Here is a 17623-nt window from a genome sequence, read left to right as displayed (position 1 = left end):
CTCCGTAGGCGCGGCTTGGCGCGGGTACCGCCAAGAGGCCTCCCGTCTTTCGTCTTCGCAACAATTTGTCCCAATGGAACTGCGACTTGAGCTTTGTTCGCCTGCAGAAGCTTCATCCACATCGCCTCAGCACGTCTATCTTGTGTAAGTCTGACCAGACTCCGCAGCGATGACTGCTGCTCGTCTGTCACCAGCAGCAAGCTTGCTACGCAATTCCAGACTCTTCGCCATTCCAGCTGCTATACCTCTGCCAGCGATAGAACCTTCATCAGAACCCATATCATACTCAGATTCCGCAACCACCCCGTACCCGACTCGAGCTGCCCTCGAAACACCCCTATCATCACTCAATCAAGGAGATTGGGGTTTGAAAAGACCGCTGCCGATCAAAACTACTACGAAGTCCGGCACCCCTCTTGTGCGATTTCAACGAGGAATCGACACCCCCGAACATGTGGTCGACTTCGAGTCCGCCGCAGATCATGTCCTTACGTTGCGCAAGTACCAGGAGCTAAATCTGAGGGTGGTATTGCCTGCGCCAAGGGATCGGAAGTCAACATTGAATACACAACGAACGAGTGCTTTCGACTCGGAAGTTGACCACACTGCAGACAAGCCTCCCTCAATACCTGACGGAGGCGCATCCACATCATGGTTAGACGAGAGCCCATCAGAACGAGCAAAGCGGATGCCGCAGCATCTCAGAGATACACTCGAAAATATTGCGCAAGAAAGAGCTGGTACAACAAAATCTGGACATGAAACTACTCCAATCCAACCACAGCCCGCTTCCTCTTTGGCTTCACCAGCAACACAAACTGCCCGCAGATGGCGGTACTCTGGACCTTATCTGGCGGGGCTGAACGGTATGGAATTTGATTCTTTCCTGAAAGGTATTACCAGGGAGAAAAGGGCTGCATTTAGACAGTTGGTCAAGAATCACTTAGCTGAGCAGCGAGCTTCTGATCAGCGCTTGAAAGCTCTTGAGGAAGGCCAGGCAGATACTGCTCCACAGACCCAGTCAGAACTCTCAGACCGGGAAGTTACAGAGCACCTCCGATATTTGCGATCAGAACCAGGTAAATTTGGACCTCTCATTGCCGAATTCTTCGATCTGGCTGATGGTCCAAAACCATCATCGGATACCACCGATCCTTGGTCATATGGCCGTGATACTGTGTCGGCGGATCTCTACAAAGAATCTGGACCCCCCCGCACACATCCATCTGCAGGCTTATCCTACGTCAAGACAGAAATGTTTGCAGCCAACGATGCCGTCACAGGGCCCAGAGGGACACGATCACCCGTTGCAGCTCGCCTTCTACGATCGATTCAGTCTACTCATAACAAGCATATCCCATTCGTGGGTGTGGCTGGATTTGTTGTTCCGCAGCCCACAAACCCTGGTATTTCGGAACAGAACTGGAAGTGGGCACCGGTCAAAGACGGACCTAAACTCGTGGTAACGCCTACTGCGACCAGCATCTCGCAGGCTGGTAAAGTTGAGATTCAGACTCGGATGCAGCCTGACTGGGTTGTGGAGGACGATGTGCCTGTCAATATCGCTGAGAGACGAACCCCAAAGGATGCTTCGACTCCCAAGCGCTCCATTTCTTCTCAATTGCCGACTTTTGGGCGCAAAGGAACTCCTGTTAGACGGCAACGGCCAGCCCCGGAACCCAGCCAGAGTATCGACGAAGAGATAGGGTTTTTGTTGCGGGCGAACTCGAAATACAAGGCGAGCAAGCCTACTTGATGTATAAAACTTGTTTGTGTAGACCAATATCATCATCTCTTTGTTAGCATAATTCTCTGATATTTACTGAAGTGCATCTTTTTCTATTCAAGATTTCATCTTTGCCCTCGTCGAACGGCTGTACAGATTCGCACCACATTGGAACTATTGACCATCACGGTAGGTTTCCCAGCACCACCAAGAAGTAGTGTCTGGACTAGGCGATCTCATGCCAAGACTGAGTGTAGAGATGTGTGGAGCTGGTGTGAAAATCCAGGCAGGGCCCCAATACAAATCAAATCTTATCTCTTGGCGCTATTCTTGCCAAGCAGCCACAATTCCCCCAAAATTCATTTCCACATTTGATTTCTCGACTGCACACTGTCAACTTTCGCATCCCTCACGACAACTTCCAACCAGCCGTCAAGATGGGTCGCGTTCGTACGAAGGTGAGTTGCAGTGCCCGATACAAGAAGTCGGCAAAGTTTTCTAACGAGACATGTGTGCATCCAGACCGTCAAGAAGTCCGCCAAAGTCATCATCGAGCGGTACTATCCCAAACTCACCCTCGACTTCGAGACCAACAAGCGCATCTGCGATGAAATCGCCATCATCGCCTCGAAGCGCCTTCGCAACAAGGTAAATGAATGCCCTTCACACCCTCCCAAGTCGATACCTGCCAAGTCACAAAGGGGACTCAGTACTCCCAAAGGCGGATTTGTTCCTTTGATACATTGGTGCTGACATTCTGGACACAGATTGCCGGCTACACGACGCACTTGATGAAACGTATCCAACGCGGTCCCGTGCGCGGCATCTCGTTCAAACTGCAGGAAGAAGAGCGTGAGCGCAAGGATCAATACGTGCCCGAGATCTCGGCCCTCGACTTCACCCAGAACACCGAGTCCGGCCAGCTCGACGTGGACAGCGACACCAAGGACCTCCTGAAGAGCATGGGCTTCGACAGCATCCCCGTCAACGTGGTGCCCGTGAGCCAGCAGGCGCCTCAGGAGCGGGGTGGACGCAGAGTCTTCGGCACCGACCGCCCAGGTCGACGCGAGTAGATTTTTTGGCGGAGTTGACGACTTTCGAAGGTGGGGGGCAACAATCCAGCAAGAGTACATTGAAGTTTGGGGGAAAACGTCACAAATCCATTTTTTTCACACCAACCTTCTCTCCAAAGCACATTGTCATACAGTACCTCCCTCTCAAACTTCTTGATGTCAATCACGCAAAATGTCCGCACAATTCTCCTCCAGCTGAGATCCAAATCGTCCTGCACGGCCTCATACAGAAACACGACACGGAAGACGATACCTGCCCGTTACTAGGGCGAGATTCCACTTCGGACGATTCCCCTTTGTCGTTACTGTCAAGAGAGCTGGAAACAAAACACACTCAAGGTGTCGACCAGGTGGAGTCGCTACTGCGTTCGAAAGCCAGTAACCGGCGGAGTAGAAAAGAGAAAAAACTCATTGAAAACATTCAAGGTGTCGCCTAGTCCCCTAATACGGGACGAAGCTTGATTGCCAAAGATTTTTTTTCCTCTCCCTTCTCGCCCTTCTCGCTCCGTGCGTAGTACTAACAATAGGAGGCATTTGACTGAACATCTCGCGCAAATATTCCTGGAAGCATTCGCACAGGCTCACTCTTTGTGCGTCGATCGAGGTTCTCGGACAGGCACTGTTCGAAATCGAGCAATGTGAACAATCATGATCTGACCAGGAATTTTATTTCTTGCATGATGAACTTGGTGATAGCCAATGTCGCCTCTGAATCTCCTGACAATGTGCCAGGCCTTTCGTGCCTTCTCACCGACCTTCAGCCACCCGAACGCCAATGCCATGCTCTGTACATGTAGAATCTACCTCGCCTGCCATCTGAATCAAATATTCTCTCGTAATGTCCAGTGAAAACAATTTTAGTCAGCCTTGCCGTTCGTTGTTCCTAAAAGTCCCTCCTTGCCGTCCAAGTGGAAGTAACCAGAGCTATTCCGACTCAATGTCCTCTTGATGGTGCTGCCATTTCTCAGCACCCAGAATAGCAACACCACACTGATTATCAACAATCCAAATGATAGATATGGATGATAAGTGCCAAAATTTCGGATCTGGAAGAAAACATTCTCAAAAGCGCCAATCGTGGATTTTGGAGTGAGTTTTGGCGGGTTGGCGACAATCCGGGGCAACGTTTCGAGAATGGAAGTGCGAGAGGGCATGATATAAGCCCCAGAGTCAGTCACATCCCAGTATCGTCGGTTCTGTTATAGATGTCAGACCATCGACAGCTCAGAATTAGTGACAATATAACACTTACATCTTCATCATTAATAATCACTCTCTCCCCCTTCGAGACGTCCACGCCGTATGTGGACCTAAGCCATCTCTCCCAGAAAACACCGTCCACCCAGGCGAACGCGACCTGTTTCCGGAAGGTCTCCTCGGTGATGCTGATAACTCGGCTCTTGGCTTGACGCAAGGCCCGTTGGTCATTTCGATCTTCGGCCTCTTCGATACGCAACTGTTTCGAGTCGCGCAGTTCTTGTCTCTCAAGATGGAAAGCTTGGGTTTGCTTATCCATCCATTCCAGTGCAGCGTTCTTTAATTCTCTCTTGGACTGGAGGAACTCGTCCGGTCGGTCTCGTGAAAGAATGCCAAGCACAACATATTTTCCGGCCATGATCTCCTTTGCGTTAGAAGCGCTGAGTTCAGGTACAATCGGCAACCAAACAGATTGCATCCAGGTTAGGACACGTCGGAAGTCACGCATATCCTTCGGAGCAAGAGCGTTATAATAGCTTGGTCGTCCATCGCGAGACACGAGCAATCTTGGCCAGGTTGATATCTTAAACCTGTTTGCCAGTATCTCGGAATCCGTCTTGACAATCTTTGCATGCCCAATGAGACTCAAAGTCAGTCGATCGAGAGCGGCAAAATCTTCAGACGTTGTGGCATGGTCAAAGAAATAGACGAAGATAACCTCTTCGGTCTCTTCCATCTCCTTGAACGCAGCCGCGTCCACATACTTGACATCGCTGTCAAGCGCCTTGTTTACGAATGAAAGCAGATCACCTAGACCGCGGAGACCTTCATATTCGACCCGCTCACCGCCACGGAAAAAGTAAATCGTGGGATAAGCGCTGACCTTGGCGTCCTTGCATAACCGCGGAGACGCTTCACAATTGACCTCTCCGATGTTGAGCTTGCCTTCCATTTCTTTCGCCAACTGAGCCCACGTTGGGGCCAGGTGCTGACAATGGGGACACCAGGGAACGTAGAACTTGACGAACCAAGGATCTTGAGAGGTGGTAACAAGCTTCTGGAAGGACTCTGGAGTTAGAGGGGTGGAGACTCCCTTTGGATTCGGTGGAGGACCGGTCTTTGCGTTGAGAGATTTTCCGGATTTGGCGGTCTCGGAGGCCAATATTCCTGATGTAGTCTCAGTTGACAGTGCTGCAGCCTTGTTCTGCTTCTCCCCGGCAGCGACGCCAGCGGCTACATCTTTGTCCTTGGACAGCGGGTTCTCGGGTTCGGCTGTTCTGTCGACACCTTTTGCGCCAGGTTTGGGCACGTGGACTCCTTCCCTTGGTCTCGAGCCGGGTTTTATCTGTTCCAGCTTTTCTTCGACATAGTTGCTGAAATCTTCCATTGATTTGCCTCCGGCGTACTTCTCGACGAATTCGCCATCTTTGTATAACAGGAATGTCGGCCAAGCTCTTACCCCGTTCTTATCGCAAACGTCACCAAAGGCGATGCAATTTATCGAGGCGAAATGGAAGTTGTAGTATCCGTGAAAGCTGTTCGGCGAGAATAGGTCGGGTTGGCCAGATTTTGTCATTCCCTGTAAGGGATCTGATGTTGCATAGAATTCGTACAGAGTCTGCCAAAGTGGCGCAATTGCTTTGCAGTGTCCGCAATATGGCGAGTAGTGTTTAACCCACCAATATCCATCTTTAATCGTCTCGGCGAACTCGGCGCCTTGTATCTCTTTCATCGGTGGCACCTTGATGCCATTGAAGATTGTATAGTCCGAGCCCTCCCCTCCGTCAGCCGGAGTTTCGCCTTGCACAGCATCATTTGCTAGTACTCCCGCCCCTCGCTGTGAACCCGGTGGCGCCGCTATCGAGGAAGATAAGAAGGCTGCGAGGGCGCACGCCAGTAGCACTGGCCTCATGATGTAGGTTGGCCAGAAAACGACCTATACAGGACAGGAACCGAATTGCTCGACTAGTACAGGTAATTCGGTGATTAGGGAGATGGATACGTGGGCGAGTTTCGCGAGAGTCGCCTCACAAATGCTGGCTGTGAACAGAGCAAACGAGTGTGAGAAGCGAAATCGAATCAAAGGGAGTATATGAGTTGTAACAATTCACAAAGGTCTGCCCGCTCAGCGAGACTAGACCACAATTCTTGAAGCATGGAGGAAGAACGAGCCAGGTCTGCGATAGACAAGAAGGCGTTGGGATCTGCGACAGGAGACCTTGGCATCCCCTGCCAATTCCGCAGGTTAGCAGGTCGACACGTGCTGTGTCCCCTGCTGCTCCGTAGTATTATACGGTGGAGTGTGTTGGAAACAAGTGCTGTCTCGATAGTGCCAGTGACGCAAGACGCTTAAATAATCGCTACCAGCTGCCACCATTTGGGTGCCATTGGTGCCCGTGCCTGGGAAGGCAAGTCATGCGCCTGCGCCACTCGTTCCGTCACTCATCAATCTGCCATCTTGGTTGTGTAGTATCATCTCTTCTTCTTTGCGATATCGACCACCACAACCCTCAATTGCGCAAGCTGCCTTCCAGGAAGGTCAAGATACCACTTTTATTCGTCTGGGCCCTCGATTCTCCGGAGTCATCGCCATGAAGGTCTCGGCCATCCTCCTATCGCTCCTTACCGCCGCCTCTGCGGTATCTTCACGGTCTCTGTTTGGAGCTCAGAATGCTCTCGTGGACGAGGAGCCCAAGTTCAAGGTCCCTGGCAAAAATCCTCTAAATGTTAGCTACCTGCAAGAAAATTTACGAAGCTTGTTCTCACCTACGTCCAGTTCTGTGCCGATCCCAAGGACTATATCCTAACAGTCGACTACGTTGACTTGTCACCCAATCCACCTCTCCCGTACGTCTCAGGGAATGCCTCTAAGCGATCTGATCTCTAATCTAACATGTATTAGGGGCCAAAAATTGACCATTTCCGCAAACGGAACCTTTTCAAAGGATATCGAACCAGGCGCGACCGTCTTTCTCCAAGTCAAATATGGGCTTATTACCCTCATCAAGCAAGAAGCAGATCTCTGTGACAACCTGCCAAAGATTGATATCACATGTCCCCTCAAAGAAGGTGTCTTGACATTGAAGAAAGAAGTAGATATCCCGAAGCAAGTGGTGAGTTTGCACAAACCTCGATCTCGTGAAGATAAGGTATTAACATGTCCTCCAGCCGCCTGGGAAGTATACCGTTCTTGCCGATGTCAATACAGTTGACAAGGAAAAGATCTCATGCATGGAGAGCACCGTCTTCTTCAGCAGACCTTAGAGAGATCTGCGCCTTGTGGGGACGGAGGAGCGAGGTTAAGCTTGACAGTGGGGGAGGCCTCGAAGGTGATGGAGGCACCACAACCAAAACTGTCGCAAATATCTGTTTCAGCTGGAACGTTCATGCCAGGCGTTCACATGGGAATCTTTTAGTATTGGCACACTACATGAGAAACTTGCTAGTAATAAGTCGGCCCAATTGAGGAGTTTTCGAATGGAAATTGCGCATAAGCAACAATCCCACATGCGGATAGAACAGCTCTACATCTACGAAAAGGACACTGTATCACACAACCAATGGTCCGGTCGGAGAGCGGCTCAGACTTGCTGATACCTTTGGACATAACTCAGACGATCGAGGTCATTTCATGGCCTATGTCTCTGAAGATGCATCCCAAAGCTTCTCAGCATTGGTTCGGAACAGCTTCTCGATTAATGTAGCGTCGCCATTACACCATTCATAGCATTTCTCAATGAAGGGCATTGGGTTGATATTCTCGAACCTCGTGTGAGGCCAATCCGTGGCATAGACAACACGATCCGCACCTTTGATGATCAACTCTCTCCCAATGGGGTCTAGATCTCTCATCTCTGGGTCTTTGGAAAGTCGATACGGCGCTGAGAGCTTCACCCACGTCCTGCCATCCTGGAGCAGATTGACGAGGGACGCGAAGCCTCTCATGTCGTAGGGATATACAGTTGTGGACGGGTCAAATGGTTCGGGAAGGACAGGTGATCCGAAATGATCAATGCAAATTCTGATGCCCAGATCTGGGACGACGTTCAACAGCGGCAATGCCAGTTTCAACGGGACGTAGAGCTGAAGGACCCAATCGAAGGGCCTCAAAACCCTCGCATAACTCTGCAGTTCGGCGCGCAGTTCATCCTCGGTCATGTCCCGCGACACACTGACGAGGTTCAGCCTCGCGCCTCGCACCCCAAGAGCGTGCCATTTCTCCAGTGTCTCCGCGTCGATGGTCTCTGGATCGAGGACCACCACGGCGCGCCCGTGCTTGGGCGTCAATTGCTCAAGGGCTTCCAGCATGCATGAATTGTCGTCTCCATAGATTGATGGTTGCACGAGAACCATATTCTCGATGCCATATTGGGCGTAAAAGGCTTTGGCGTCAGTTAAAGTATGCGGATGCGGCCTGTACTGAGCGTCGGCAGCCAAAGGGAAGCGAGTCGGGTCCACGACATGCATGTGGCTGTCCCAGGTGCCTTTTGGGAGCGAGCGGGAGAGCTGAGGTTGCTTGGATGGACTAGAATGGGTGCTGCGGGAACGAATCCTGCATGTAGCGGAAGCGAGGCCAAGGTAGCCTCCTGATCGAGTCCGTAGGCTAAAGGTCCCTCGAAAAGGTAGCATCCTTCCCACCAAGAAGCCCACCTCGGCGGAGCAAGTTGTGGTGACAGGATGAAGATGGCAGACGAGAAACTGATATCTTTCGGAACCACATTTCACCGATACCGAGATCGCTTGAGCACGTCAATCAGACTAATCAACTTCCATCACTGCTGCTTTCCCCTGGCTCGCTCATTTATGTACATTCTTGCCCTTGTGCTTAATCCGTTACTCTCTACCAATACCTACGCACTGTCCAGGTTCCTCGTCTTTTCCATTTCTCCAACCCTCACCGCCAGGGGAAGTACGACTTAACAAAGATCATGCTCCTCTGAAGACCCCTTCTGTACCCCTTTGTGCGCCTTTATATTTGAGACCGGGTCCCGCCCATACTAACCTTCGATGCTGGGTGGAGCATTAAGTCCAACATCCTCTTTGCGGACCGAGCCCCCTCCGTGGGAGCGATAAAGAAGTGAGCCGAATTGATTCGGACCTTCAGGATTACCAACCTTGTGAGAGTTGGATATCCTTCTCGCGGTGGTTTCATGCCTCAGCAGACCGACTCTGCTCCTACGCGTAGCAGCGCTGACACTTGGCCTTTGGACGGCCTGCATTTTCCGCTGGGCGGAGGACATGGCTAAGGATTTAGGCGACCATGGTGAAAGATACGGGTTCGAATGCGGCACGTCAGCTTCCTAGACAGCGCGGATTGCTACAAAGGGCAGTACCTTCAGGTAAGTCCTGAGTCACTGCATCCTGCGGCCGAGTGCTCGACGAACTTCATCACAAACCCCCATGAAATTTCCCGAAACATATTCGACCTGCTTACGGACCCGGCTTCGCCTCACTTGACCGGGTTTCAGATGTCGTTTACAGGCAGCCCAATGAAATTACCACTACAGTTCCCTTATATCGGTCCTCGCTTCTTATCCGAACAAGGAACCAGGAAGCGTTACCGGGAGAGCAGTCCGTCGAATCGATGAATCAGAAATGACAAGTTTCGAGAGAATTCCAAGAACCAGGGCAAAGCATTGGAGGTAGAACCTTGATGCTTCGTCATACATGGCTAATGCAGACGAATCGACTCACAGGTTAGGGTGTCGGATGGTGGCCAGACTCGTACTTTTCCCACTGCCGAAGTTCTCAACCACCAATACCTGCTCCATGGTTAAGCGAGGGCGACTGAGCTAGCCTTGGGCAATACTTGCTCGCAGCCCCGGAAAACTCATGGGGTCGATGTGGGGTATATTCCGCATATCCCCCCCTGATCTCCTATCCGGGACATTCTGGAGGTCGTCTCCACAATATGTGAGTCTCCATATCGGGTCTGGGACATCTCTGTGAATGATTTGCGGATCTTTACACTGTCCTGGGTAGCATACACGAGTCCGTCCCAGAAAATATCCGCATACTTGATAAGAACGGTCTGCTTCCCCAGATGGAGTCCTTTCTCTTCCTCCACTTTTCCTGGAGGTATTGGTTGTGGACAGAAATACATCGAGAGGCTTTTCAATCTACATCTAGTTGTTGTCTCGTTCGTTGTTCATAGTCATGGCAGAAGACAAAGAAATCGGCCAGCTTTCAGCTGTTGAGAACGTCACGGAGCTACACGAGTTCAAGAATGCAGAAGGCTATGTCATCGATGCCACCGACCCGGAGCACGCCAATCTGAAACGAGCCCGCGATGGCCATACGATCCTCCTCCCTCAGCCCTCCGGCGATCCCAACGACCCTCTCAACTGGAGCCGCTTCAAGAAGCACATCATCTTGATCATCATCTCCATGACAGCATTCCTACCAGATTATGGCAGCGCGACGGGAGCAGTCACGTTGCTTCCACAAGCTGCAATCTGGAACATGACGCCCGACCACGTCAATCATTCTCAAGTCGGCAATGTCTTCATGTTGGGTGCTGGAGGTGTTGTTGTCGTGGCGCTGTCGGCCTACTTCGGCCGTCTTCCTGTGCTATTCTATTTTATGGTCCTTGCCACCGCGACTGCAATATGGTGTGCCGCTGCAAAGTCATTCGAGTCGTTCATGGCTGCTCGAATCCTCAATGGTTTCTTCAGTACTGTTTCTCAAGGCGGCGGTCTCATGTTTATATATGATATGTTCTTTTTCCACGAAAGAGCGAGGAAGATCAATATCTGGGCTGCGTTTATTATTCTGTCCCCGTAAGCGGCCGTGATCCTTTCGCAGAAAGTCCCTCGAGAAGCTGACTGGTCATTGCAGATATTTCGGTCCATTGTTTGCAGCGTTCATCATCAGCACTCAGCCCTGGCAAGTCCCTTTCTGGGTATACGTTGCAGAGGTAAGACCGTATCTACCAACTACTAATCTCAGCCGCTGACATGTACGCGACCAGACCTCCCTCTGCCTTGTCCTCATCATCTTGTTTGTTGAGGAGACTTACTACGACCGCCGAATCCCCCAGGATTCCCAGCCACCTCGAGGTAGCCATATTTCGCGACTTCTGGGCATTTCGCAATGGAAATCCCGCCACCTGCGCAACTCTCTGTCTCAAGCACTCATGCGACCGGTCAAGGTCATCTTGAAGCCCACCGTCTTCATCTCGTGCTTCTACTACATGCTCACCTTCGCCTGGGTTGTCGGAATCAATACCACCCTCTCCATCTTCCTCACGCCGCTCTACAACTTCGGCCCCAAACAGATCGGATACTTCTACTTCACGCCCATTGTCGCCGCGTTGGTGGGCGAGGTCACCGGCCACTGGCTCCACGACTACATCGCGACAAGCTACATCCACAAGCATGCCGGCCACTTCGAGCCCGAGGTCCGGCTGCGAGCCATGTGGGTGTCCACCCCGTTCATGCTGGCCGGCCTCGTGGGTCTAGGCTTCGCCCTCGAAGACGGCTACCACTACATGGTGACGTCCGTCTTCTGGGGCCTCTACGTCTTCGGCATCATGGTCACCACCGTCGGCCTGAACGCCTACAATCTGGACAGCTACCCCGAAGCGTCCGGCGAGACGGCCTCGTGGCTCAACTTCTGTCGCACCACCGGCGGCTTCATCATCAGCTATTTCCAGGTGACGTGGGCCAACGCTCAGGGCACAAAGGTCAGCTTCGGCATCCAGGCCGCCATCTGCGCCTTTGCCTTTTGCCTGATCGTGTTTTTGCAGTTCTTTGGTAAGAGGTTGAGAGTCATGGCAGGCGGTCTCAACTTTGTGACGTCTTGAACAAATGGCAAACAAAGAAAGAATAGAAGAAAAAAAGTTTTCGATTTCTCGCTATGTGTGTACGTCACTGGGACTGGTCCACGGACCGGGCTTCATGGGTGGGTGCATGGTTGGGCGATAAGACACATGTGGGTGGAACAACTTCTAGGTTTGGCAGATTTACAAATACATGTACATACAATGCTAGTAGAAACTATATTCGTGTCCCTGTTCCTCTCTGTTCCTTGGGCTCCTGACATTTTTAATCCTGTACCGCCAATTCGATATATGCCATCCAGGTCTCGGTTCATATCCATGCTACGGCGTGTAATATACATACATACATATCACACACCACATCAAATAAGATAATATATTACGGGAGATCCGACAGTTACACAACCGCAGCTCTTGTTGTCCGCGGAGTGATTAGCGATGGATTACACATGTACAGTAGGTGTCTAAGATTGACAGATGGATAGAGAAATAGAAAGGTGATGGGAGGGTTATTTACTGTTCAATAAATCAAACAATTCAACGTTCAACGTTATTTCTATGATTTGTCGCTGTTGCTCTGACTAGTTATCTGGCTATGTTGCCATGTAGCTATCACAAGTAGTAACCATCTGGCATAGCAGTGGTGAAGCTGCTCGAGTGGTACGGAGAATGTATGTAGACTGTCTTGAGGTGAGTTGACTTGCTGAGTTTTTGCACCCTTGTTGACAACTCCTGCCATTCCAGGCGACATTTTCATTCGTCACGAACTTCTTTGATTTGGTCGTTCACGCGGGTTGCTGGCATAAAGTCCTCCAGAGAGACAGGGGATCACAATGTGGGGGGCTATATAGTGGTTCACTGGTATTCCCTCCCACGACATCCTGCTTCTGGTGGAGATAGTGATCTAAGCCAATCACTAGCAGAGACATACTGTCCCAATCCAGAATGAAAGTGGTGTTGAGAGAGGTGCTTGGCGCCTGTGCTCTCTTCGTCACGTTGGTTTTGGTTCCTCCAGCGCAATCAATCTGGTCTCTGCTGACAATGGGCATCACACCTGGTTGACATGCTTGCTGCTGTCGTGAATTGAGTCGAGTAGCTCAAGAATGACTAGATAGCCGAAGTCATTCATCTGCACTTCCGTCTCCTGGAGGAGAGCCGGAGCACCATGGCGCTTTTGGTGTCTTCTGTCAAGAAAAGAGGCTCATGCCACAAACGCGTAGGTTTCAAGTTGAGTCGATATTCTTATGGGCCTCCCAGTTGTTTAAGAGTTTACCGACCTCTTTAAAGCTCACAGGCTTTGTCATGTAAATGTCACATCCGCTGCTGAAAACTTCACTCTGATCTCTGGCACTTGCCAATCCAGTCAAGGCAATAACCATAGCACCAGGTTTACAGCCACGAAGGTCTTCATACTGCCGAATGGCTCGGGTCGCCTCAAAGCCATCCAGCACTGGCATTGAAATGTCCATAAAGATGATGTCGAAAGGCTCCTCGGCAGCTTTGACAGCGTCGACAGCCTGCTGACCATCCTCTGCCTGCTCTATCCGGCTGTATTTCCGTTTTGTCTTCAAGAAGGTTTCGAGCAGCTTCAGGTTGATCTTGTTGTCGTCCACCAGGAGAATATGCGGGTCAACACTGCCAGGGGCTGGCTTGGATAGCGATGGATGCCTAGAGAGAGCGGTTGGGACTTCACTAGGTGAGGCTGGGTTGCTTAAGCTCGTGTGGTTGGTCCATCGATCACTCTCGCGACGCCTTCTTGAGCTTTCTTGACTGTGCGAGGGAAAGGGGAAAGATTCTCCTTCGCTGACATGATTTCTCGGCGTCCGCAGAGCGGTTATGGGGTCATGGATTGCCATCTGCGCATTGTGGCTCGCTTGGGACGCGGCAAAAGTCTCCGTTGCCTGAACCATTTTGGCGTTATCAGTTCCACCAGGCGAGTTGAGGTCGAGCTCGGCCAAGTCCTCCACCACGGACTCTGTTTCGGTTGTACCAGGAGTCGTACTTGCAATCTCAGCGCTGGGAAGCACCACTTGTTGGTTGTCCGCCTGCGAGAACCGTGACCGTACCGCCGCTTGCTTTTCGAGAGCCAACCGTATACTACGAGCCAGCTTGTGGGGACCACAAGGCTCTGAAACGAATTCCACAGCACTGCAAATGCGTTCCTCCAGGGACTGCACCAATGCCACACTGTGTCTGGACAGAACCGAACACATTACCACTAACGCTGGACGGCGGCCAGGTGTGGCCACCAATCTAGTGAGCAAATGATCCAAGTTCTCTTCCTCTGCGATGACAACGGCGCAACTGTCACATAATCGCTGGTCCAGGAACGGAAGGTTATACCAGTCCTGTACGTACGACCTGACGATGCGTGCGAGGTCGTCATCTAGTTCCAGTTCCGGTTGCCAGAATGTTACTGTCGCGTCCGACCATTCATCTCTCAGTAGAGAAATCGAGCTGTCGGCGTTGGAGCTACCAGTAGAGTTCAGGCCACTGGCACCGTCGGAGAAAGGCGTAGTCTGAGTTGAAGTCTGACCAGGTAAAGGTCTCCTGATAGGTAGAATAACTTCCACTGTTGTTCCCTCATTTAATTTGCTTTTCACATCAATCGAGCCACCCAGCATCAGAATAATGCTCCGCACGATGCTCAACCCTAGCCCGGTTCCTGGGGCCAAAGCATTCTCCTGCGCAAATGGCACAAAGAGCTTAGTAGATAAGAACTCCTGGGAAATACCCTTTCCTGTGTCCGTCACCGTCAACACCATCACATCGTTGCTGTTTTCATCTGAAGAAGTTTGTAGTTGGAGTCGAATCTTGATGGTACCCTGACTCGTATACTTGATGGCGTTCCCAGTGAGATTCATGATAATCCGGCGAACTGCCCCGGGTTGGGTCAAGAACGTCCAATCCGCCTTCTGCACGTCCAGTGTGATCTTGACGGGGTCCACGCAGTGATTTTCGGAGCGGACTCTTTTCCCCCGGCCTGGTGCTTCTCGTGGCATCTCCGTGAGGTCTAATCCCGATGTGTATGTATAACCAAGGACCAAGCCGTCGACGACTTCCTCCAACACAGCTGATACATCAATAACGCCAAGCAGTTGCAGGAGTGCAGGGGCACCATGAGATATAGTCTTGGAAGAGTTCTCTGGACCTAAAAAGTTATGGCGACGCGATCCGTGAGAGTGTTTCTTGTTCGAAGCTTGCCAATGCTTTTGGAATGAGTTGATCTTGGAGAAGTCCAGGACATGGTTGATGGTATCCAGAAGTGTTCGTCCACAGGAATCAATGGTGGAAATGAGGGATCTCTGAAAGCCAGAGAGATCTGTTTCGGCGAGAAATTCGACACTGGCAAGGAGGCCATGTAATGGACTTCGCATTTCGTGAGATATGGTGCCGACGAAGTCGGATTTTTGCTTGTCCGCAATCATCGTGTCCAACCGTGAGCACTCGCCCATCAGTGTGCTGCAGAAAGAGTTGAGGAAGGGCAATTCAATAGAAGAATTGAAGGAACGCGTCTCTAACGCTGTAGCAACGAAACAGCCATATGCAAAAGAACCAGTTGTAGCGTCCCACAAGGGCGTAAAGAGGACCTGTCCCGCACAAGGAAAGGCAGCACGGATGGCCTTGACCTCTAGCCGTTTCCGGTGGCTAGGTATGCGCGACTGACTGACAGGGCTCCTGAGTCTGCCTGAAGACTCTATATCATCCTCGGAAGAGGAGGAAGGGTTCCATTCCAGGGTGAATAAGCGACCACCAGGGTACCGTTTGATAAGATCCTGGAGTAATTCTCCATCTAAGCCATTTACCCTCTCATCTAATCCCTTCTCGGGGATGATCGGATTGGACTGGGTCGAGTAGGCGATGATGGATGATTTTGTCAGTGATTGAAGATCTCCGTCAATGGCTCCCATAGCCTGGCCAAGATTGTTTCCGTTCTTCTTACTCGAATTACGCAGACGAGCACCTACGGTGACAAATGCGACGGCACCCTCCTCACCGAGATCTCCTAAGCATTCACGTAGTAGATTCGCCGCTCTTGCAAAGGTTTTCGTGTGTGTCCTTGATTCGCCATCGGTCTCGGAATTCCCATTCAGGCTATCTGAATCTGAGGAATCCGAGGTGCTGAGATCTTCGGCATGTTCAAGAGTGACGGTGGTTTGGTTTCGGAGGTTGGACTCAGTCTGCGCAGACGACTTTAGCGGTGGAGAAGCGTCCTTTTCCAGGGGCACAGTCAAGCCATAGGCGAACTTTGACCTTTTCTTGAACAGAGGACTGTGGAGAAATCCTGCCCTATCGCCATGGATACTCTTGCGTCCCGCAATGAAAGCTTCGAGACCTTCAGCCATACGGCGAGACTGACGTCCTTCTATTGCTTGTCTGTTTGTCTCGAGGAAAACCATTATCTGTTGTGCGGTCGAGGTAAGGAACAACTCCTCAGCAGGTGTCAACCCGTTTGGACGAGTTTGTGTGTCCATCTTTACGTTTCATCGTGTTAGCTGCAAGACTTCGGATGAATCCTAGAGAGCGGTCGACGGGTTTTCCGGTGTTTGACCAACATTTGAACAACGAACTCGAAGGGAGGAGAGACTTACGACGGCGAGACTGCCGATATTGACGCCGTCTCTTGTAGTGATCGGAACACCTGCATAGAACCTGTAGTACGGGGGACCCGAGATGATATCCATGTGCGCAAATTGAGATTTCATAAGGTCGTTGATTACGAACTTGGGTACAGCGCCATGATCTTTATTGTCGAGTCGAATGGTCAGCTCACATATTCTACCCTTGAGCGGCACTGAGCTGCAGTTCAAGAATATGGGATCTTCGACAAATTCAATGGTCTGTTCGCCCTCGTCTGTGTAGATTTTTGTTGCTTCACTCAGGAAATACATGACATCGCGATCCATGACATTGATCATCGCTTTCCGGACTTTCAAGCGAAACGCGGTCAACTGGCACAGGGGAGAGAGCGCCTTGCACAAATTGGGGACCTCATCGCTGGTGACATTGAGAACCGAAGGGCGACGACGGAGGTGCGGTTGGAGGAGATTGTCTGGTTGAAAGTAGTGGTAGAACTCTCGAGCCCTTCGTGAGTCGTCCATCTGACTGTCGGTCGGTTGGCCGAAAGTCGCACCGCCTTCTGTCGTGACCACCATGGCGTGTCGCGAGTATTAGAGGTCCTCCTGTTCTCTGGTTTCTTTTGCACCTCACAGACACAAAGCTCTCTCCTCGAGGAGAGCTGGTGACCAACTTCTTCTCACCATAGCGGAAGGCGCAGGAAGGGGATCGTACAGCGCAGGCGACGGGGATCGAGGATAAGAATCAGTCAAGATTCTAAGAATTGTAATACGGTAGGTTCGAGAACCAAGCAGGCTGCCCCACTTGAAAGCAGAGAATTGTAGCAAAACATCGGGCAATGTTCCTTGCTATCAAGGGAGCGCAGGAGAGCGCAGACTGAGGCCTGTCGCAAGGGCCCATCGAGAACTCTGTTCGGGTCTGGAACGCCCAAGATGCATCAAATCCCACTCAAGTCACGTAACATACCTAATGTGTGTGGATCAACTGTGGCGGCGGGCGGCGGCGGGCTTGGTGCCCTGCAGATCAAGGCTGACGGAGCAGGGGAGCAAGCCATCAAGCCTACGGCTCTCGGCGATATAATCCGTGGCTGTTGCATCTCTGTATCCTGCGGTCCACGGTAATAATTACGGTTAACCACTAAACCACAAACTGCTAAACGTCCGCCGCTCCTCGACGTCAATGAATAATTGAAGCTTGAAGCTCAAGACTCTTCAGTCAACAGCCACATTAGGCAACGTTGCAAAGGGGTTATTCTTCTTCACCTACCAA

The 17623-nt window shown here is 51.2% G+C and overlaps 7 protein-coding genes across 7 annotated transcripts; 4 read left to right on the top strand and 3 right to left on the bottom strand.

The window, feature by feature from the left end:
- Nucleotides 1-169: 169 nt before the first annotated feature.
- On the top strand, nt 170-1756 carry AYO20_07907 (hypothetical protein; the record flags this gene model as incomplete). Its single annotated transcript, XM_022646191.1, has 1 exon — nt 170-1756. One exon carries the CDS (start codon nt 170-172, stop codon nt 1754-1756), a length of 1587 nt encoding a protein of 528 aa, XP_022497849.1.
- Nucleotides 1757-2163: 407 nt separating this feature from the next.
- Nucleotides 2164-2799, top strand: AYO20_07906 (40S ribosomal protein S17; the record flags this gene model as incomplete). Its single annotated transcript, XM_022646190.1, has 3 exons — nt 2164-2184; nt 2249-2374; nt 2494-2799. The coding sequence occupies 3 exons, from the start codon at nt 2164-2166 to the stop codon at nt 2797-2799; spliced, it is 453 nt and encodes a 150-aa protein (XP_022497848.1).
- An 857-nt stretch (nt 2800-3656) lies between these two features.
- AYO20_07905 (protein disulfide-isomerase domain) lies at nt 3657-5908 on the bottom strand (the record flags this gene model as incomplete). Its single annotated transcript, XM_022646189.1, has 2 exons — nt 3657-3995; nt 4052-5908. The coding sequence occupies 2 exons, from the start codon at nt 5906-5908 to the stop codon at nt 3657-3659; spliced, it is 2196 nt and encodes a 731-aa protein (XP_022497847.1).
- Nucleotides 5909-6587: 679 nt separating this feature from the next.
- AYO20_07904 (hypothetical protein) lies at nt 6588-7260 on the top strand (the record flags this gene model as incomplete). Its single annotated transcript, XM_022646188.1, has 4 exons — nt 6588-6722; nt 6773-6843; nt 6899-7109; nt 7165-7260. The coding sequence occupies 4 exons, from the start codon at nt 6588-6590 to the stop codon at nt 7258-7260; spliced, it is 513 nt and encodes a 170-aa protein (XP_022497846.1).
- Nucleotides 7261-7632: 372 nt separating this feature from the next.
- Nucleotides 7633-8463, bottom strand: AYO20_07903 (hypothetical protein; the record flags this gene model as incomplete). The annotated part of the gene is made up of 1 exon (XM_022646187.1): nt 7633-8463. One exon carries the CDS (start codon nt 8461-8463, stop codon nt 7633-7635), a length of 831 nt encoding a protein of 276 aa, XP_022497845.1.
- Nucleotides 8464-10152: 1689 nt separating this feature from the next.
- Nucleotides 10153-11800, top strand: AYO20_07902 (hypothetical protein; the record flags this gene model as incomplete). Its single annotated transcript, XM_022646186.1, has 3 exons — nt 10153-10775; nt 10834-10912; nt 10967-11800. The coding sequence occupies 3 exons, from the start codon at nt 10153-10155 to the stop codon at nt 11798-11800; spliced, it is 1536 nt and encodes a 511-aa protein (XP_022497844.1).
- A 1199-nt stretch (nt 11801-12999) lies between these two features.
- Nucleotides 13000-16932, bottom strand: AYO20_07901 (hypothetical protein; the record flags this gene model as incomplete). The annotated part of the gene is made up of 2 exons (XM_022646185.1): nt 13000-16251; nt 16369-16932. 2 exons carry the CDS (start codon nt 16930-16932, stop codon nt 13000-13002), a joined length of 3816 nt encoding a protein of 1271 aa, XP_022497843.1.
- Nucleotides 16933-17623: the final 691 nt, after the last annotated feature.

The sequence above is a fragment of the Fonsecaea nubica genome, assembly GCF_001646965.1.
Source record: "Fonsecaea nubica strain CBS 269.64 chromosome Unknown Scaff58, whole genome shotgun sequence".
In the NCBI taxonomy this organism is placed as follows: domain Eukaryota; kingdom Fungi; phylum Ascomycota; class Eurotiomycetes; order Chaetothyriales; family Herpotrichiellaceae; genus Fonsecaea; species Fonsecaea nubica.
This window is presented reverse-complemented; position numbering and strand designations above follow the sequence as displayed.